We start from the raw sequence: 20,518 nt of genomic DNA, 5'->3' as shown, positions 1-20,518 counted from the left end.
CCGCCAATCTAGTGATGGCTGTGGGCCCTTTCTCAGGAAATTGGGAAGCCCGGGGCCCATGGTTCCCTGATGCTTGCAAGAGGCACTGCACTTTCTGCCTAAGGATGTGCCCACAGCACGTTCCCCGCAGAGCAGCCTGCTAGCTGTTGCGTCTGCTGGACCACGGGCAGGAGGGTGCAGTTGCCCTCTCCCGAGCCTTGCTCTGAGCTCTTGTGCTTAAATGAGATTTTTAAAGGTCCTCCAACAATCCACTGAACTGCTGCCACAGCCCTCACCAAGCTTCACCCACTGACCCAGGCTGGCCTCCCTATTCTTGGCCAGGTGCATCAGACCAGGGAGTGGGCACAGGCCCGGTCAGCAGGCTCCAGGGAGGCCACTGGCTGCCCCCAGAAGGTGCCCCGTGACTGAATGAATGCAGCTTGGGGGCGTCAGATTCTGCCTGTACCTTCCTGTACATCACAGCTAATCGGGTTCCCTCCTTGTCTCCTTGGAGTAATGGTTACTAGTGGTGACAGCTGAGGCCCAAGGATTCCGCTGTCATTCACCAGCTGCAGTGGTTAGGGGCAGCGTTGGGGTTTTGAGAAACGTGGGAAAGCCACGATGGCCTATCCGGTGAGGGAAACCAAAGCCTCGGGTGTTTTCTAGAATGCCCCTCCCCCGCTCTGAGTCACCGGCTTGCTCCACAGAGGAGAGGAGACATGTGTTCTGATCACTTTTGTCTTCTCGGATTACAGGGCTGTTCAGCCCAGGGTGACTGAGTGGGAGCGTTCTGTGGGTCTTAAATGCTTTCAGCTGAGAGTTTCTGTAGTGTGGTCTCCATAGCACCCGCTAAGCAAGGAGCAGGGGAAGGTGGGGGCAGGGAGGATGCAGGACGCCAGGAGCCTGGCTGCGGTGCCTGCCCGTGGCAGGGACCGGCTTGGGGCGTTTTCTGGGGCCTGTTGCTAAGTCATCAGAGTTGTAGGGTCAGGCACGTTCTGTCCTCTGCACGTCCCAGAGAGCGCGGCCACTCCTGCACATTTGGGGGGTGTCCCTGCCAACAGCGGCCAGAGTGGCCTGGAGGCTGCAGCGGGGGGCGGGGCGGGGGTGTGTGTCCTCCTCCTCCGCCCGTTCGAGGGCAAAGCTCCTCACTTGGCCTGGATTTCTAGGATCTGCCCGTGAAGTGGTGGCCTCTCTCCACAGGGAGGCATCGTCCTGGGAAAGGAGGTCAGGAGGGCCTGCCGTCGTTCCTTGACAGAAGTGGCAGCCAGTGTCCTGGCCGGCTAGCTCTCTGCCCAAGCCAGATGATTGGTGTGGGGACCGTGGAGGAAGGGTCGGCTCTCCAGGTCCTCGTGGCCCCCGCCTGGGCTGGCCCTCCTGGCCAGTGTAGCTCGACGTCTCTCCTGCCCTATCCCAGGCACTTGTGGTCCCTGGGAAGACACTGGATGGCTCTCGTAGCCCCAGGTTCCCTGCCTGAGACCTGAGCTGCTCCTGGCCATACTTGGGGCTCGTTTGAATAAATGGAAATCTTAAAAATAAACCACCACTCCCTCCCTCAGCACGGGAGTCTGCCAGGCAGCTAATGAGGCCAGCGCCCCACGCCATCTCGTCTAGAGCTGGTTTCTCTCCCCTCCAGGGAGTGGGAGCGTTGAGGTGAAAGATGTTACCGCAGCCTGGAAACCCAGAAACCGTCGGCAGGACGGACGGGGACGCCGGGCCGGCACGAGGAGGAGCCGTTCTCAGCAGCGGGCTCAGGGCGGGCGGACCCTGGGGGCCCACGTTCCAGTTTACACTGCTGTCCTGGGGTAACCGCTGGAAGAGGTGCCTTGCCCTCCCCAAAGTCCTGAATTAGGGGACAGTGGGCGGTCTCCCTTGGGCCTTCCTGCATGAGGCTCTGTGCTGATCTCTCAGCGCCTCAGCCCCTCTTGCCTGGGCGTGGGGTTTCCACGTGCCTGGCTCACCCTGCGCCCACCCCTGGCCAGCACTGGAGCAGCCCCCAGGGAGGGTAGGAGGTGGTGACCCCGGGGAAGGGCTGGCCGGCCGGCTGGGGCTTACCCTGGGGTTAAAACCCCAACTCCTTCCGGAGCCTCGCAGCAACTCTTCCTGAGGCTGCCCCTTAAGGGGCTCCCAGGACCCCAGCCGAGCCCCTGTGTGTGCCCCTGTATGCAAGGATGGGCAGGACAGGCCAAGGGAGGCGTCTTTGTTCAGGGCTGGTTGAAGCCTGCAAGGCCACGCCGACGTCCCACTATCCCCTGGACGGGGTAGGACAGCCACGGAGCAGAGCGGGCGTGGGACCCTCCGGGGGATTTTAGTCTAGCATTGGGTATTGTTTAGGTGATAGGGCAGGGGCAGCGGGGGTGTGCATCAGGGTCCCCCTCTCTGTGAGGGAGCCCTGCCCCTTCCAGGCCCTTCTGTCCAGAGGGTGTTCCCGCCCCCAGGCTTCCTGTCCACATAAGGGCTTTGGGTGTGAGCCACTCCCCCTTGGTGGGCGGCATCTGAAGGGACCTCCCCACACAGCACAGCCTTGCCCATGGTGGCCTCCACAGGCCCCCAGTAGCACCCCCCAGATCTGCAGACTTGCTCCCCTACTTCCTGGAGGAGCCACGGTGCAGGGGGGGTTCTGCAGGAGCAGGGGCTGCCGGCTCTGATGCGCACGTGTCTCAGAACCCGGAGGAGAGCACTTGGAGCTGCTGGGCTGCGGCGCTGGGGGCTGCGGCGCTGGGGGCTGCGGCGCTGGGGGCTGCGGCGCTGGAGACAGGGCTGCCCTGGAGGCCTCTCTCCTCCGGCACAGACTTTCTCAGGCACACCCACCCCGAGGTGTGGCGGCCCTGCGGCTGCTCAGGAGGACCAGGGCCGGCTCCTTAAGGAGTGGGGTAGTGGACTGGCCCATTTTGGCTGCCCTCCCAGGGCAAGGAGAGGGGGTTCAGTGTTGAAGGTGGGGTGATCTGCAGGCGTTGGAGCGGGGAGCAGGGTCCCAGTCCTGGTGAGGGCGCTGGGCAGGCCCTGCCTGGGGTAGTGTGCTCACTCACGCTGACTGAGCTGAGCTGTGTGCTGGTGAGAGTGCTGGGGACCTGGGGACGGCCCACGCCCGGCAGGCGGGCCCTCGCCCTCCAGCTGAGCCTGCTGGAGGGGAGGGGAGGGGAGGTGGCAGGAACAGCCTGCACTGCACCCACCGGCTCCGCACCACCCACCCACGCTGAGTCAGAGCTGGTGGAGGAGCCGGGCGGGGGAGGCCGCCCCCTCGTGGCCGCAGGGTCCCAGTCCTGGTGAGGGCGCTGGGCAGGCCCTGCCTGGGGTAGTGTGCTCACTCACGCTGACTGAGCTGAGCTGTGTGCTGGTGAGAGTGCTGGGGACCTGGGGACGGCCCACGCCCGGCAGGCGGGCCCTCGCCCTCCAGCTGAGCCTGCTGGAGGGGAGGGGAGGGGAGGTGGCAGGAACAGCCTGCACTGCACCCACCGGCTCCGCACCACCCACCCACGCTGAGTCAGAGCTGGTGGAGGAGCCGGCCGGGGGAGGCCGCCCCCTCGTGGCCTGGACCTGCCCGTGCCGCCGGAGGGTGGGGCTTGATTCGGCAGAGGCTTCTTCCTGGCCGGCCAAAGGAGAGCGATACCAGCTTGGGGCGGGGAGTCTGTGCCCCGTGTGGAGCATGGAGGGGAGAGAGGGGAGACAGGAAGGGGGCTGGCAGGGCTCCCACGCCCAGGAAGCCGGGCCCTGCAGACCCACACCCAGACGTGGAGGGTCCTGCAGGCCTCCCTGGGACAGCTGCCCCCAGTCTTGCTGGTACTTTGTTACTGAAACTTTCCAGCCTGCAGAGAACGTTCTGCTGTGCCCCAGTATCACGCGGGGTCTTCCTGTGCCTGCGTTCTCTGCCCACCCCCATGGGATCTGGGTGTGAATTAGTCATTCTCCAACACAGTGCCAGCTGAGCTTTCCTGGTCTACCGAGCATTAGGGTAGCTTTTATTAGGTTTGGAGTCCGGGTCCGAGGGAGGTGACCACCGCCACCAGCCTCACCAAGCAACCTGCCAGCATGGTCCCCACATGTACGGCCGCCGGGGCACCAGGGGGCAGTGGCACAGCAGGGCAGCCCCATGGCCAGAGTGAGTCACACAGCCAAGCCCCACACCAGTGCACCAGCCGGGAGGTGTGCTCCCGCTCCATGGGGCCGCCCAGAACTGGAGGTGAGCGCGTGCTGTCCCATCGCTGGCTCATCTGCCTCTCCTGCCCCCTCTCCCACCCCCAGTACATCGACGCCATCGGCAACAAGCAGGGGGAGCTGGAGAGCTACGTGTCCGACGGCTACAAGACTGCTGTCACTGAGGAGAGGAGGAGGTTCTGCTTCCTGGTGGAGAAACAGTGTGCCGTGGCCAAGAGCTCCGCCGCCTACCACTGCAAGGTGGGTGTTCACGCTGCGTGGGCCGAGCCCTTGTTGGCAGAAACGACTGCTCCCCCCGGGAGCACCGGGACGCGCCCAGCCTGGAGTTGTCGTGAAGGAACCTTGTGCTGAACATCCTATGTGTTTCGGATTTCCCCAGGGCGAGAGTTCTGGAAGGAGCGTTACCAGGTTAAAGCTGCAGATGCTTTAAGACTCCTGTTAGAAGTTGCCGGCTGTGTTTTTGAGAGCACTTACACTAACAGCCCACTAAGAGGGTCTCCTCCAGGGATCAAGCTCCTTGGGAGGGGCTGCAGTGCCAGGGCACCCCTACAGAGGCCAGCTTAGGCCCCTTGGGCCAGTGAGACCCAGAGGACACACCTCCCCTGCGGGGACAGGTAGCTTCACTGGGGCTTCTGTTCCTGTAGTCCACAGGTAGGAGCTGGGGTGGGGTCAGAGCTGTCTGCGGGAACATTCCAGAACGTTCTGAGAGTTAGGTGTGGTTAGGCAGCTCAGCCAACCAGGGAGGCCCTCGTTTGTGTCCTTTTTCCATAAAGGGCTTCTGCGGGTCAGCACCTCATACACATGCTTAATCTGACTCAGCTTCTGGTCCCCAGGCTGGAGCTGCCAAGGAGACAGATGCCCTCCCTCCGCGGAGAGGCTCCTGCTTGCCTGGGCCTGCCCAAGGGCCTGCTGCCACCACAGGTGCAAAGCAAGGATGGTGACAGGACTTATGTCCTTTGCAGGGTCGGGGGTCGGGCCACCCCACCGAGTGGGGCTTTGCCGTCAGGTCCTGTGCCCCGAGGGCTCACTGGCAGCAGGGCGGTGCTTGCTGCAGCCGCAGGTCTCCAGCAGGGCCTCCCGCAGCGCCCACGCGGCCCCAGGCAATACTGTGGCAGGCGTATGCGCCCTCTGGCGGCTGGGTCCCGTGACTGGTCAGGGAGAGCGCAGGCCCATCCGTGCCGGAAGGGCAGGAAAGCAGCCCTTTTCCAGGACGCCACCATCTCCGTCTCCTGGGGGGCCTGATCGTGTGTATGCGAGACACGACAGCTAACTTTCCAGGGAGCTGGACACCAGCCCTCTGGTAGGTTTAAAAGAGGCACAAGCCCCCGGGCTGGGGCACCGGGGCACGAAGGCAGGGCCACCCCAGCCTATTCCCAGCAGCAGACGCCCGGCATTACCCTGTGCCTGGCTTCAGGCCCGACAGCGACAGGGCCGTCATCAGGGTGGGAGTCCTGGGCTGCAGCACCCTGATCCTGGGTTGTCCCTGTTAGTACAGGGTCCCTGCTGGCCCGCTTTCTCACCACCAGCCCAGACCCATCAACTAGTTCTCTCAACCAGGAGCCAGTTAGTAAATCTCTCCAGTTTTGGTTATTGCACAGAGAAGTGGCCACAGATGGGTAAACCAACGGTCATGGCTGTGTTCCAGTCAAACCTTGTTTACAGACAAGCAGCCAGCCCTCAGGCGGTTGTTTGTTGGCCCCTGGTTTAAACCAGCAAGTGGTAGAGGGGGCCACGGCCTGCTCCAAAGGGCTGTTTGTCCAGCAGCCTCCAGTTTCCCCACCTCCCTGTCCCAGACACAGGTCAGAAGAAGTGGGAAGAGAGACTTCCCTGGCGGTCCAGTGGTTAAGACACGGCGCTTCCATTGCAGGGGGCACAGGTTCGATCCCCAGTCAGGGAACTAAGATCCCGCATGCCGCACAGCACTGCCAAAAAATAGGGAGGAAAAAAAAAAAAGGGAAGATAAGTGAGGAGAGACAGGGCTGGACAGACCCTTCCGAGGTCCTGGAGACCATGACTGCCCCAAGCTGGGGGGCAGCTCCACCCAGGGGGGTCTGGGGTCTGCAGTGGAACATGGGTTGTGTCACTTGTTGCATGTAGACTTTGGTTAGAGGGCCAGGAGAGGGGGAGGGCACAGCTGCACCCCAGGCCCTGAGTGTGTCCATGTCATGGACACAGGGCCCCTGAATGGGCTGCAGGGAACCTCAGGCTGGTGTCTCACTCTGGCTGCACCCCCATCCTGGGGCCCTGGTCAGGCCTGTGGCTTCCTCATCCTTTGTCAGGCCCTGTGTTCTTCCGGCTAGCTGTGTCCTGGGCAGGCCCTGGTGCACACTGGAGGGACAGCTGGGCTTGCAGGCCCCTGGGTGGTGCCCTGATCGTAGCTGGGCTTTGGGCAGCTCTGCCCCTTCCCCATGGTCCCCTCTGTCCCTGCGAGGTTTCCTGGCCCTCAAGTCTGCCCGAGTGGCGCTCTTCCTAGGATCTCATGGTTTGCCCACAAAGGGCCTTTCTGTTCCGTGGCAGACCACTTGAGCACCTGTCCATTTCAGCTCCCTGGGGCCCCTGGGGAGGCCCCGCCCTGATCAGGCCTTGGTTTGATCTCATTCCTGGGGGTCCCTCGACTACACAGCTCACTGCATCATATCAGCCCCTTTCCCAGGTCGGGGGTCAGGGACTTACAGGTGGCTCATCTGGCTGTAAGGCACCCTACCTGGTGAAGAGCGGCCCTAGTCAGGTGTGCACCTCCCGGGGTGGGTGTGTCTCTTTAGAAGCCTCCCAGTGCCAGGCGGGGGCCAAGGGGCTGCATCAGTGAGGTCGGCAGCAGGCCCTGGGCTCCCCCTGCCCCGCGGGCAGGCTACAGGAGCCTGCGGTCGGCCCTCATTGCCACCCTGTTTGGCTTTCTCCGCTTCAGGGCAAGGAGCTGCTGGCGCAGAAGCTGCCGCTGTGGCAGCAGGCCTGTGCCGACCCCAACAAGATCCCAGACCGCGCCGTGCAGCTGATGCAGCAGATGGCTAGCAGCAATGGGTCTATACTCCCCAGCGGCCTGTCGGCCTCCAAGTCCAACCTGGTCATCTCAGACCCCATTCCGGGGGCCAAGCCCCTGCCGGTGCCCCCTGAGCTGGCCCCGTTTGTGGGGGTAAGTCCTTGCTCTGGAAAGCTTTATGCGGGGGTGGGGGGATGGCCCCCCTTGGCACCAACGGTTAGCATCCCCGTAGCAGCTGGGGTACACCCCTGCTGGGGGCAAGGGGTTCTCCACGCTGGCCTCACCCGGGCCGGGCCCTCCTGCCACACCGCCCCCATGCCGCCTCTTCCCGACAGCGGCTGTCTGCCCAGGAGAACACGCCGGTCATGAATGGCGTCTCGGGCCCCGACAACGAGGACTACAACCCCTGGGCTGACCGCAAGGCCGCCCAGCCCAAGTCCACATCTCCTCCGCAGTCTCAGAGCAAGCTGAGCGACTCCTACTCCAACACGCTTCCTGTGCGCAAGAGCGTGGCCCCCAAGAACAGCTATGCCACCAGTAAGAGCTCCACTGGGGCCCCAGCCCTGCCCCCGCCCGCAGTAGTAACATCACACCTGAGGGGAGGCTGGGGAGGTCCGGAGGCTCGCAAGTGTGCATATGCCTGTGTGCAGCACCCCGGAGGCCCCTTTGAGATTGCCTTCCTGGACCCTTGGGCTTGGCCAGGCTCCCCCATGAAGTGAACATGATAGGGCGGGGCAGTGTGCGGACACCAGCAGCTCAGCTGGTGACAGGAGCAGGTGGATGACGCTGGGGAGGGCTTTGCTGACCGTGGCACAGGTTCCCGCCCTGCCACATCTGCCGTGGTCGGCACTCTCCCTCCTGCAGCCCCACCAGTGGTCTCGGCCCGTGAGGGTCTCCTGATTAGCAGATGGGAAAGCTGAGGCTCAGGCCCAGAGAATCGCCCCTGCTGATGAGTGGCAGGTCAGAGGCTGAATCCACACGCACCCCAGGTCCTTCTGCAGTCTGAGCCAAACAGCCCTGGAGGCCTGGTAGTCGTCCATCAGGATGGACAGTCCACCTCCAAGCCCACCTGGGGCCTCCTGGCATCTCACCATCGGGCAGCTGAGCTGACGGGAGGGTGACCGTGCCCTTACCCGCTCGGGGCAGAGATCCCCCTCACACCTGCCCTGTCGTCCCGGCAGCCGAGAACAAGACCCTGCCCCGCTCGAGCTCCATGGCAGCTGGTCTGGAGCGCAATGGCCGCATGCGGGTGAAGGCCATTTTCTCCCACGCGGCTGGGGACAACAGCACCCTACTGAGCTTCAAGGAGGGCGACTTCATCACCCTGCTGGTGCCCGAGGCCCGTGACGGTTGGCACTACGGCGAGAGTGAGAAGACCAAGATGTGAGTCCTGTGTGGGTGGTGGGAACGTCGGCCTCATGACCTGGTCCTCAGACATCCTGACTCTGGGCTCTGGGTCCTCCTTTGAACTGATGGTCCAGGTCCCACACTTCTGTTGGGAGGGACAGATGTAGCCGAGGGCCCCCCACCGCCCCTCACTTCCACATCCCCTGACTTAGCCCATCACCCCACGTGTGCGTACGCCCTCCTAGTGTGCAGAGGCCAGCCTTCCACCCCAAAGCCTTTCCGTGCACGTGAGCAGCCCTCGTGCTGGGGTTCTAGAAGTGGGCTTGAGCCGGGTGGGCCGTGCCTTCACAGCTTAATTGAACGCCTGTTGCCAAGAGGCCGTGCCAACGCCTGGCTCTTGTTCAGCCAGGGGCCGCCCAGGTCAGGGGCTGTCCCCTCCCGCTGCCATTGCCACCACCATTGTCTGCATGCGCCTGTCCGCAGTGTGAGAGACCCCTTGCCCTAGGGCAGAAGCAGCCTGCCTTAGCCGGGAGGGAGAGGCTGCGCTGAGCTTGGCTCTGGCCCACTGGCAGCCGCCACCCTTGAAGGGCAGCTCTGAGGAGCAGGGGCACCGGCAGGGCACCCGCATCCCCAACACCACGCCTGCCTCCCCCAGGCAGCTCTCACATTGGTGCCGTGGTTCTGTGTGGCCCCTTGGGGCTGAGGCCCTGCCCAGCTGGGCCACGTGGCAGGAAACCGGCCCTGTTAGTTGAAGAAGTAAGAGCCCTGCCTGGGTCCTGGCACCTTCCCTCACCCCCAGCCTGGCTCCCGTCCGGAGCGGGGCAGTTCCGAGCTGGATGCACGCCCCGCGTGGGTGCTGGGGTCTCCTGGTCTCCCTGGAGTGCGCACACGCGTCCCCTCCTCAGGTGCAGGCAGGCCGGGGAACGGGTGGGACTTGGCGCTGGAACGCAGAGGCCCCGGCGCGCTCTGACAGGGTCTGCTCTTCCAGGCGGGGCTGGTTTCCCTTCTCCTATACCCGGGTCCTGGATGGCGACGGCGGTGACAGGTTGCACATGAGGTAAGCATGCCCACAGGGGCAGGTGGCCTGTAGCTCTGGGGAGGGGCTGCGCATTTGAGGCCCTAGGGTGCAGGGGTGCGGAGGTGCTCTGAGGGCGGCGTCTGAGAGCCCCGGGGGTCGCTGCCAGCTGTGGGGGGCAGGGTGGGGGGCCCGTGAGCCCCCCAGGTCCCTCTGGCCCTCGGGAGAGCAGGAGACTCGCTGCCGGAGCCAGCGAGGGGCTGAGCGGCTGCCATAGGGCTCGGCTCCCCTCCCGCCTGCACGCTTCACAGCCCGCTCCTAGGAGGGGGCTGGCCCAGCTGGGCGGCGTGGCTGCACCCCAGGCCCCAGAGAGCAGCCTCTCGTTCCACCTCCCTCGCGGGGCCCGGCCTGAGCTGACAGCCCTGCGCCGCGTCCCCACAGCCTGCAGCAAGGCAAGAGCAGCAGCACGGGCAACCTCCTGGACAAGGAAGACCTGGCGCTCCCGCCCCCCGACTACAGCACGTCGTCCCGGGCCTTCCCTGCGCAGACGGCCGGCACTTTCAAGCAGAGGCCCTACAGCGTGGCTATGCCTGCCTTCTCCCAGGTGAGTTGGGGGCCTTGGCAGGGGCCGTTGATGGGTGGGCTCGGCCGCGGCCCTGTGTTGGCACCTCCGCTGGAAGGCCGTGGGCTCGGGGGTCTGGGCCTGGCACCTGCACCCTTGCTGTGGCCACCTCGGGACACAGCCAGAGTTCTCTATAGTCTCAGGGCTCTAGAGAAGGCACGGCGGCCCCTCCGCCTGCCCTTCCCTCGGGCTGGGGCGCCGCCGGCCTTGACACGGCTCTGGACGCTGCCTCTCGGGAGGAGCCCCTTCCCTGAGAGCCGTGGGGCTCCTGCCGTCACGGGTCCAAGTGCAGACGAGTGCCTGCCACTCAGGGCCTGAGATGTGGCTGGAACCTTCTAGTTAGCGTGTTTCTGGGGCCCTTAGGAGGCAGGGCTGGGCGCACGTGGTCAGGCCACCTGGTACCAAGCGACCAGAGGCAGAAGACTGAGGTTTGGGTCCCCGGTGGATCCCCTGATGGATCCCCCAGTGTGCCTGGTGGTCTTAAGGTCAAGGCGGGGCTGGGGTGTGAGTGTGGACGGTGCTGCACAGCTCTGCTGGGGAAGCTCGTGGGGTGGAGGGGGCCCAGGCTTCCAGGACGTTCATCTGCTGTGGCTGCGTGGTAGGCAGGGGCCAGCAGCTCTGTTCCAGTGCCGCTCTCTAGGGCAGGGCCTCCCTCAGTTTGGGGGTTGGGGGGCCCAGGCAGAGGGGAGAGGAAGAGAAGAGAACTTAGGTTTCTCTAGGGTTTGAGCAGCCAGAGAGTTGACCCAACAGCTGGGGCTCCCATGTTGACAGTGTGATGTCAGAAGTGGGTGAGGCAGGGAAGGGCTCTGGGTACGTGGTGGCCGACTCTCCCTGTCTAGCTGTCCCTGTCCGGCAGCTGTCCTGTCCTCAGCCACCTTCCCTTCCTGTGAGGAGGGCTCAGCTGGCACATGTTGTGTGAGGTGTCGAGGGTGGAGGGAGCTGTCTTCAGGGAATTGACGGCTTAGGCAGAGTGAACACGGGATTCGAGACAATTTAAGTGGTGAGAGGGGCAAGGCCGAGGTGGTGTGGCTGGACCCTTGGATGGAACCTTTCGGAGAAGGTGATGTTGGGACCAATGGCCAGGGCAAGCAGCAGGGAGGGAGAGGCTGATCCCACCTTGGGAGAGGCGTGGCGCCTCGGGGGGCCACAGGGCCAGGCTGCTGAGCAGTGAGACCCTTCAGTCCCTCTGCAGCCTTCCCCAGGCCTCAGCTGGCCTGGCCTGGAGAGGTCTGACCACTGCTTGTTGCTCTCGCTTCCTGGTTGGCTGGTTTTGGTTTTGATGCTTAGAGAGCTGAGGAGGGTGTCCCCAGTGCCCCTCAATGGCTTTGGGGCGGCAGCTGCTTCAGGGCCAGGAAGCTGCGGCTGGGTGTGGGGTGCTCAGGGGCCAGCACAGGCGTGTATGAGGCAGGCGTGCAGGTAACCTTCGGTGCAGCCGCCCTCCCCACGCCAGCCTCTGCCAGCCTGGCTTCCCCAACGCCCCACCGTTAGTGGTTTCAGCCTCTGGGTTCCCCAGGAAGCCCTTACTTGCCAGGTGTTCCTACCATATGACCTGCAGGGCCTAAGAGCCATAGGGAACATGGGTGGAAGGGCGTCATCAGGTGATCTGTCTTGTGTGTGCCTGGGAGCGTGAGCTCATCGTCGGCTACTGGCCAGATAAGGAGACATCCCTGTGAATTGGGGAGGTCACTGCTCAGGAGGGGAGGGGCCCTTCATGTCCTCAGCTGCAGGCAGCACTGCACACCCTGGTGTTAGGAGGGGGCCCTGTGCAGATCTGGCCTCACCCCCTGAACCCCAGCCTGACCTGTTTCTTCTTTTCCTCCCCAGGGTTTGGATGATTACGGGGCGCGGGCCGTGAGCAGGTAAGGGGTTTTGAGACTCATCTTGGGGAGCTGTGGGTTTTGGGGAGCTGTCCCACCAGAGGCTGGAGTTGGGTGGTTCCCCTCCCAGGCCTGCTCTGTTGGGGCCTGGCTGGAGACCATGGTGTCACCACTCTGAGTCAGTGAGCGGGGCCCAGGGTGCCTGTTCTCTGCTCCTCACCGCGCTGTGCCTTCCCCCAGTCCGCTCTGTAGGGCAGGGCCCTCAGTGCAGGATGCCCTGTCCCCTGGCAGCAGCCCAGGGTCCCCAGATAACGCCAAATGGGGGAAGCAGCCCCTCCTGGAGCTGCCTTCGTGCTCCCCTTGCGGGCGGGTGGGTGGCTGGGAGCAAGCCGGGCCTGGCCCTGTGCCCAGGCCGGAGTCAGGGACCCACTGCAGCCACTACTGGGGCTCCCATTCTTTCCTGGTGGGGCCCTTGGGCCGCCCACAGCCGCAGCATGACCCTCTCACCTGGTGGCTTTGTGGCCCCAGTCTTCCCTGGCATCCAGACCTGCTTGTCCAGACCTCGGCCAGGAGGGGGGCCCGCCCCTGGGCTTGTCTCCCCGGAACCAGCCCAGGCCGGTGCAGATGGCTCAGGGCTGCAGCCTCCTGAACCCCTGACCCGGGCTCAGCCCTTATCCGGGCTCTGGGGGTCTCCTGTCACCACTCCCCCAGGGCCGGGTGGCCAGCCGCGCAGCTGGGAGGGCAGCTGTGGGGGAGGTGTGCGGCCCGGCAGCTGTCCTGTGCTTTGTTTCACAGCGGCAGTGGCACGCTGGTGTCCACAGTGTGAGGACGCTGACCCCGGGCAGCCGCTGCTCAGAAGAGCTTCCGCCGTCCCCCCCACCCCGGTCTGTCTGGTCTCCATCGGTTTCCTCCTCGGCTCTCGTTGGTTTCTTCTTGGGTTGTTTCTCTTTCCCACTTGCCCCCTCATCCCCGCCTTTTGGTTCGTGACCCCAGACTCTGTGATCCCCCAGGGTCCATGGTGCTGCCCCATCTCCGCTCCCTATGTTTACACGCCCCCACCCGTGTGTTGGGACCTGCCGCCGGGCAGCGCGGGCGGGGTGTCCTCGCCGCTGCTCCCCATCCGCCGTATTCATGACACGCTGTCCCTCTTTGAAGGCTCACCGTGAGCCAGGTCTAAAAAGTTTGAAGAAAAAGAAAAATCTTTAAAAAACAAAAAAACAAAAGATAAAAAACAGGAAAAGGACTTTTTTTTTCCTGAAAAACAAAAACAGATATGCATGGACTCCGGTGTACGTACTGTTATCTCTGCATCTGACCCCCCAGCACACGCTGGCACCTGTGTCGGGAGAGGGAGGGTGCTGGGGGCTCCACGAGGCTTGTGGCCCCGGGGGCATCCTTCCAGGCCGCACCCAGAGAAGGGCTCAGGCCGAGCCGGGGGGGCCTCCTGAGGAAGCTGGCCGCTCCTGTGAGGGAGGCCACAGCCCCCAGCCCTGCCTGCCCGCCAGGCCGGGCTCCTGACCGCTTCCTAGTCCCGGACGCCGTTGGACGATGTACAGACCAGAGCACGGCACCAGCCTCGGGGCGCCGTGACCGTGACTGCACAGTGCACTGGTGGGGAGGGGGACCGGCCGCACTCGGACATTCCAAAGACCTCCAGAGACCACCCCCAACCCCACGTGTTCTGGAAATCATTTCTTTAACCAGCCTATGAAGGAGTGAGGGCGGCTCTGGGCGCTACACCCCCACACCTGCCGTCGGGGAGCAGGCAGTCCCTGCCCAGTCCTCCCTAAACGCTCTCGTCTCTCTGTGTGTCTTGGTGACTTCAGAAACAGACATGCTGGACTGAGTGGCTGGCTACTGGTATTGCCTCTTCACGCCTTGAATCTGGGAAGTGAGCGAGGGCGCAGCCGCTCCACCCTTCCCGCCACGGGAGCCCCCGTGAAGCTGTGGACGCTCCTTTTTCTGATGTGATTTAGCAAAACCCTCCTGCCCCCTCCCGTGGACTAGGACATGGCTGGTAGCATTTGTGAGAGAAGCAGCTCAAGACGCAGACAGACCCTGTTTTATAATTAAGGAGAAAACAAAGCCAGAACATGGACCTTTGTAAAAAGAGCCTTCTATGTTGGTGTTCTAATTTTGCTAAAAGATCTCAAATCCAGGGGATTCCATGCTCAATGGATGAATGTAGACACAAAACCGCAAAACTTGTATGAAGATGTAAAGTGCTGAAAATATTTTTCCTGTTTCCTTTCGTCTTTTTTTTTTTTTTAATCTGAATTGTGCCCTGTACTGCAGTTGTTTGAATAAAAGTTTTATTTATTGCATCGAGTTGGGTGTGGCACCTCCTTCCAGCCTCTCTGCGTGTGTCCGTGCCACGTGCAAAGCCTGGCCTCCTCGCCGACAGAGTAACCAAGGTGCAGAGTGTGCCAGGCCACACTGCTCTCCCTGGGGGCACCTGGGGAGGCCCGCACCCTGGGTGAGAGCCACGTGGGCCTGATCCAGGGACGCCCTGCTTGAGCTGACATGCTTCTTGGAGCTTCCTCCCTGCAGACCCCTCCCGCGGGCTGGAGAGCCAGCTCTGCCCTGTGGCTGGTGGCACATGCTCCTGGCAGCATATGCTAGCTGCCAGGCGTCCCCCCATCCTCCATCCGGCTTATGTCCCCTCGGAGTCCTCACACCTCACTCCCACCCGCTCCACATGCACCAACCGAGCCCTGTGTTTCCTTGCAGTGCCGATGTGGAAGTGGCCAGATTTTGAGCGGCCCCTGACTAGAGTTAGTAAGTTGCCCTGGTTTTCTTATGCTGGGGTCCGAGGGTCTGCTGAGCCTGCGTCTGCTCTCGGCTCTGGGTCTTTGCCTTCCTGGACCTCTCCTTGGACTCTCGGATTTCCTCCCTCTGGAAGCTTGCGGGTCTGGCCTGGCCCTCTGTCTGGGTTCCCTGTTGCTTCTGCTGGGTGCTTTGGCCATAATCGGGGTGAAGCCTGGTGATCAGCTGCGAGGCTGGCTTTGGGCTCCTTTGGCTGAGTGCCCCTCAGACCGGTCCCTGAGCGTGGGTCTGAGCCCGGCCTGGCTGGCTCCTGGGTTGGTGAGTATCGCAGCCCCCCGAGGGCTGGGGAGACCAGGATGGGTGTGGGGATAGCACCATGGCCTGTGCCCAGGTGAGAGCCACAGGCACACGGGAGCAGCAGCATGCATCTGCCCCGCAGGGGATGAGCAGATGCAGTGGCTCCGTTCTGCCCAGGTTCAGCTGTTGTCTGCCCCGACATGGCTCCAAGGGGCTACTCCAGGCTTTCCAGAGCAGGCCCTGGTAGCCTCCTCCGTACTCCCAACTGGTGATGGTCCCTTCCCCTGTGCCCTTGGAAAGCAAGCGCCAACAGCTGGGGTGAGGGGTATGCAGGGGGAGCCCACTGCTCTGGGCTCCTGTGCCTGGGTCTGGGCAGCACTGCTGCCCCTCTGCCCCACCCCAGCCCTGTCACTGAGAAGTCTGCTGCGTGAAGCTGACACATGGGCCCTGTACAAAGATGGTCATCCCTTCACCTCCTTGGGTGTCACGGAGATGCCATCCTCTCTCCCTGTGGGCAGCCAGACCACTCCAGCAGGTCCTGGACTCTCCCTCTCCCTCCTTCACTGCCTTTCTTGGTATTTTTGTGTGTGTGTGTGTTTAGGCCACACTGTGCGGCTTGTGGGATCTTATTTCCCTGACCAGGGATCAAGCCCGGGCCCCCAGCAGTGGAAGCACAGAGCCCTAACCACTGGACCGCCAGGGTTTTTTATCTACATATATGTTTGGTTTTTTTCCCTTTCTCTTGATGAGTTGCAGTGTGAGTTCCGGAAAACTCTAGAGACAAGTGCTCCTGAAATTGGGGGATGGGAGAAATGACTCTGACCCTGGCTCACCAGTGGGTGACCTGGGCCACTCGCCTCCCCTGCATCTGTTCCTCTTCTTCCGAGATGCTTTGAGACACACCTGCATCTCCCTCCCCCACCTCTGCTGCCCTCGTGGTCCCTCTGAGCTGGTGGAGCCCAGCTGATCTCACCCACTGGAGGTACTGGAAGGGGGTGAAGGCTCAGGGAGGCTCGTATGGCCTCTGCCTGGAACCCCACCCCTGGATGGAGGGCAGAGCCCCAGGGGCATGGCGGGCGGGGGTGCACTCATCCCTGGGAGCACACAGCACGGCGGCCGCAGGCTCTGCCTTTCCTGATGATTCTACCAGGGGCGGGGGTGTCACAAACCACCTCTGGTTGGTTGAGGGACGTTGCTCAGCTTTGCCAGAGCTCACAGCCCTGGGAGGAGGGCCGGGGAGAACGACTCAAGTCCAGAAAGGCCGACGTTCTGAAGTTGTGCCACGTTTTAAGAGGAAAACATGGAGAAAGTTGACTGCTCTTCGCTCCTTCTCTGCATATATATATATATATATATATATATATATATATATATATATATATAAAACAGAAAATGCTGTGGGAATAATACTACTGTCATTATTATAGATTAAGTTGAAGAAGTGAATAATAAGATGAGTTGAGACGTGGACTAAATTAATCCTGATTTAGAGGCTGAATTGGAGTCCTTTAGTTGAGTTTCAGTTACCTCACTTTCACAGGGAACTCGTTGTTTCCTTCCTGAACTGACATCTTTAGAGTCACAAACAGGAGTTTCTGCTGCCTGGACCAAGGGGGTCTTTGGGAAAGAGAGAGGTCTGGGAACACTGACATCACCTTACAGAAACGCCGGGGGCTTATAGGTCCCTGCTTCTGAAAGGAGACCCTTCCACCCCTGTCAGCTGGCAGCCTTGAAGTGACAAACATTCCCTGATGTCTGCTCTGGGCCGGCTCTGAGCAGGAGGCTGGGGGCCCAGCAATGGCCCCGCCTTGTTCCCTGTCTTAGGAAGTGTATTCTTTAGACCTACAAAGATGCAAGTTCCATACAGTGTGACACGTGCCATGGACATCAGCTGCTATTTGCACTGTCTTGTTTGTGGGGTGGGACGTCAGGGAAAACTTAAGCAAGCACTAGGAGGAGGTGTAGAAACTCCTAGGGTGCACCCCGCCGCAGGCCCCCCTCACGATTCCTGCCAGAGCCACATGCTTCTTCTTGTATTACTGATTTAATATTTCTCTTTAAACTGATTCAGGTTTTCTTCACTAAAAGTTACTTTAAAAGTAAATGTTATATACTACAGTAAATAGAAAACCAGTTCCATTTGCCAAAAATAGGAAGAAACCCTAAAAATAAATACAAGGAAAGGAAGTTATTTTATTTTTTTTTATTTTTATTTTTTTTGCTGTACGTGGGCCTCTCACTGTTGTGGCCTCTCCCGTTGCGGAGCATAGGCTCCGGCCGCGCAGGCTCAGCGGCCATGGCTCACGGGCCCAGCCGCTCCGCGGCATGTGGGATCTTCCCGGACCGGGGCACGAACCCGTGTCCCCTGCATCGGCAGGCGGGCCCTCAACCACTGCGCCACCAGGGAAGCCCCTGACATCTTCTTTATTCATTTATCTGTCAGTGGACATTTAGGTTGTTTCCATGTCTTGGCTAGTGTGAATAGTGCTGCTGTGAACATAGGGGTGCGTGTGTCTCTGAATTACAGTTTCATCTGGATCACATGGCAACTCTAGTTTTGGGGGGAACCTCCAGACTGTTTTCCATAGTGCCTGCACCAATCTCCCACCAACAGTGTAGGGAGGTTCCCTTTTCTCCACAACCTCTCCAGCATTTGTAATTTGTAGACTTCTTTTTTTTTTTTTTTTTTTTTTTTTTTCTTGCGTTATGCGGGCCTCTCACTGTTGTGGCCTCTCCCATTTGCGGAGCACAGGCTCCGGACGCGTAGGCTCAGTGGCCATGGCTCACGGGCCCAGCCGCTCCACGGCATGTGGGATCTTCCCGAAACGGGGCACGAACCCGCGTCTCCTGCATCGGCAGGCGGACTCTCAAGCACTGCGCCACCAGGGAAGCCCTGTAGACTTCTTAATGATGGCCATTCTGACCAGTGCGAGGTGGTACCTCATTGTAGTTTTGATTTGCATTTCTCTAATAATTAGCAATGTTGAACATCTTTTCATGTGCATGTGGGCCATCTGTATGTCATCTTTGGACAAATGTCTAGTTAGGTCTTCTGCCCATTTTTCGATTGGGTTGTTTGGTTTTTTGTTGTTGAGAGGTGTGAGCTGTTTGTATATTTTGGAAATTAAGCCCTTGTCAGTTGCATCATTTGCAAATATTTTCTCCCAATCTGTAGGTCGTCTTTTTGTTTGTTTACGGTTTCCTTTGCTGTGCAAAAGCTTGTAAGTTTGATTAGGTCCCATTTGTTTATTTTTGCTTTTGTTTTTATTGCCTTGGGAGACTGACCTAAGAAAACACTGGTACGATTTATGTCAGAGAATGTTTTGCCTATGTTTTCTTCTAGGAGTTTTATGGTGTCATGTCTTAAAAGTCTATAAGCCATTTTGAGTTTATTTTTGTATATGGTTTGAGGGTGTGTTGTAACTTCGTTGATTTACATGTGGCTGGTCACTGACCCTTTCTGATGAGACTGTAGGTGCGTCAGGACACACCCGGCTGGAACTCCCTTTTGCCCCTGTCTCTGGTCAGCACAGGCACCATCCTCCCTTCTCTGGGTCCCTTCCCCTGCTGGGTCCCCGACTCTGGATGGACAAACCTGTCCCGTTTCTAGCCCCACAAGACCCCCCGCCATGACCCTGGCTGCAGACCACCAAGGGCATGGAGCCCTCCTCTAGGACCAGAGTCCAGTCAAGGCGGCCACCCCCATGGCTGCCCTGCATCCTCCGTCCCTGGGCAGTTGACGCTGGTCACAGCAGAACCTCCGTTTCAGAACCTCCAGGCTGCCCCTGTCTGGGGCCAGTGGGGCCAAAGCACATCTGCTCAGACCCAAGCCTGGGAGGCCAGAGAGGACCTGAACGAGGGAGACTGAGGCCCCGCCGGCTGGAAGGGCCCTTCATCAGATGCAGATGTTCCGAGGCAGGGGTGGAACGGCTGCAGGTGCTGTCAACTGTCAGGCAGCATCTTGGAGATGCAGAAGCCACACGGTGCTCCATCAGTCTCCTCTCACTAGTTCATCCTTTGGACTCAGTTGTTCAAAGTGCCTCAGTGTTTTTAGAAAATGCCAGGTCCTCAGGCAAACACAGGGTTGCCCACCCCACGTTCTATCTTCCTGGGCACCTGGACAGAGCGCCCACCCAGCTCCTGTGGATGCCCAGCCACGTCAGAGGCCACTCCCGCCCCAGGTAACGGCTCCCGTTCAGGCCGAGCCCTCCGTGTCCCACGTGCCATCCGTGCTGTCACCCTTGGGACTGCCTGACGTCCCCCGGCCTGCTCTCCTGTGCCGTCTCCACCTGGGCAGGTCCTCGGAGCCCACCGAGGCGGAGAGGCCTCCGTGAGCACGAGGCCAGGTGCCGGCCCCACCCCGCACTCATCTCGTTCCATCTCAGCCCCTTGTCTGGTGCGTCCGTCTGTCTGTCAGCTGCAGCCTCGGCACGCAGGGGCAGGCACGGCTCCTCTCTGAGGAGGCGGTCAGCCCCTCCGCAGGGGCTGCGGGCGTCCACTCCTGCCAGCCCCGTTGCCGCTGGGGTGCCTGCACCTCGTGTCTGTCGTGTCGGCATGGGACGGGCCACTCTCTGGGCCCCCAGGATGCATGGGCTGGGCTTGTGCGCTCTGCTGAGCTGTGGCTCTGTGTCAACAGCTGTGTCCTTGCAGACGGGCTCAGCTGCTGCTCTCGGGCAGGTGGCGGCGGGGGTGCTTGGCCTTGGGGGGCGGCGCACCGAGCTCGGGTGCGGCTCATGTGGGGCTGCCTCAGCTTGCAGAGAAAGGACCAGGGCTGATGTGGCGGGGCCCCCCCCATGCCCACCCACCCTGCCTTTGGGAGGGTTGACGGTTCGAGGTGGGGCACCTGGCGGGGGTGAGCAGAGGGCGCGCTGGGGCTCAGCTGGCCTTGCGGGGCCTCTGCCACCCCCGGGCCCTGAGCTCAGAGGCTGGGTCATCGGGGTCCAGGCGGTGCCATCTGTAGCCGCGGGGCGGCACTCGGCTCCCCTCCCGGAAACCACTGAAACCACTCTTCTCTTCTCAGGAATCCCTTCGCCAGCGTCCAGCTGAAGCCGACGGTGACCAATGACAGGTCTGCCCCGCTCCTCAGCTGACGGCCACGTCTGCACCCACTGCCCGCGGGGCCCCTCCTCCCACACCCTGACCTGTAACCTGTTTTGTTACAATCTGCTTGCTCCCCATTTAGAGAACTCTCTCCTTCCAAGCCCTTCTGCCCCCACCTCAATCTGGCCTGCGCCGGACCCCGGCTGTTCCTACAGGGTCAGGAGGATTCATGGCCACGGCCAAGGAGAGTGAGGGGGGCTGGCCCCTGGAGCGGGGACCTGCTGCCTGGGCTGTGCGGCCGACCTTTTGGATCAGGCTCATCTGTTGTGTGGGCCAGGGAGCCCCCAAGGTGCAGGGAGGGCCATCGCATCAGCTTGCAGCTGTAAGGGGAGCCCCTGTCTGGTCAGTAATGAGGCCGCCCACCTGTAGTCCGCGCCTGCAGCAGCATATGCAGGGGCGAGGGGGGGCGGGGGCGGGGGGAGGCGGAGAGCGAGGGCCTGCCTCCC

General features: G+C 61.5%; 1 protein-coding gene across 3 annotated transcripts in view; it reads left to right on the top strand.

Annotated features, from left to right (window-relative positions):
- BAIAP2 (BAR/IMD domain containing adaptor protein 2) overlaps positions 1–20,278 on the top strand; it is a 71,971-nt gene extending 51,693 nt beyond the window's left edge. The window contains exons 7-15 of one of the 3 annotated variants that reach the window (XM_007462336.1): positions 4,219–4,371; positions 7,037–7,261; positions 7,444–7,645; positions 8,290–8,491; positions 9,444–9,512; positions 9,912–10,074; positions 11,917–11,951; positions 14,640–14,687; positions 19,993–20,278. In XM_007462336.1, the coding sequence (XP_007462398.1) occupies positions 4,219–4,371; positions 7,037–7,261; positions 7,444–7,645; positions 8,290–8,491; positions 9,444–9,512; positions 9,912–10,074; positions 11,917–11,951; positions 14,640–14,667 (1,077 nt within the window). In that variant the 3' untranslated portion in view covers positions 14,668–14,687; positions 19,993–20,278. Of the gene's footprint in view, positions 1–4,218; positions 4,372–7,036; positions 7,262–7,443; positions 7,646–8,289; positions 8,492–9,443; positions 9,513–9,911; positions 10,075–11,916; positions 11,952–12,704; positions 12,977–14,639; positions 14,688–19,992 lie in introns of those variants that run through there. The other 2 variants (XM_007462334.1, XM_007462335.1) reach the window with 2 other exon arrangements.
- The last annotated feature ends 240 nt before the right edge of the window (positions 20,279–20,518 follow it).

This window comes from Lipotes vexillifer, unplaced genomic scaffold (assembly GCF_000442215.2).
Source record: "Lipotes vexillifer unplaced genomic scaffold, Lipotes_vexillifer_v1.1 scaffold1691, whole genome shotgun sequence".
NCBI classification, from domain to species: Eukaryota; Metazoa; Chordata; class Mammalia; order Artiodactyla; family Lipotidae; genus Lipotes; species Lipotes vexillifer.
The sequence above is the reverse complement of the archived record's forward strand: the minus strand, read 5'-3'. Positions and strand labels throughout refer to the sequence as shown.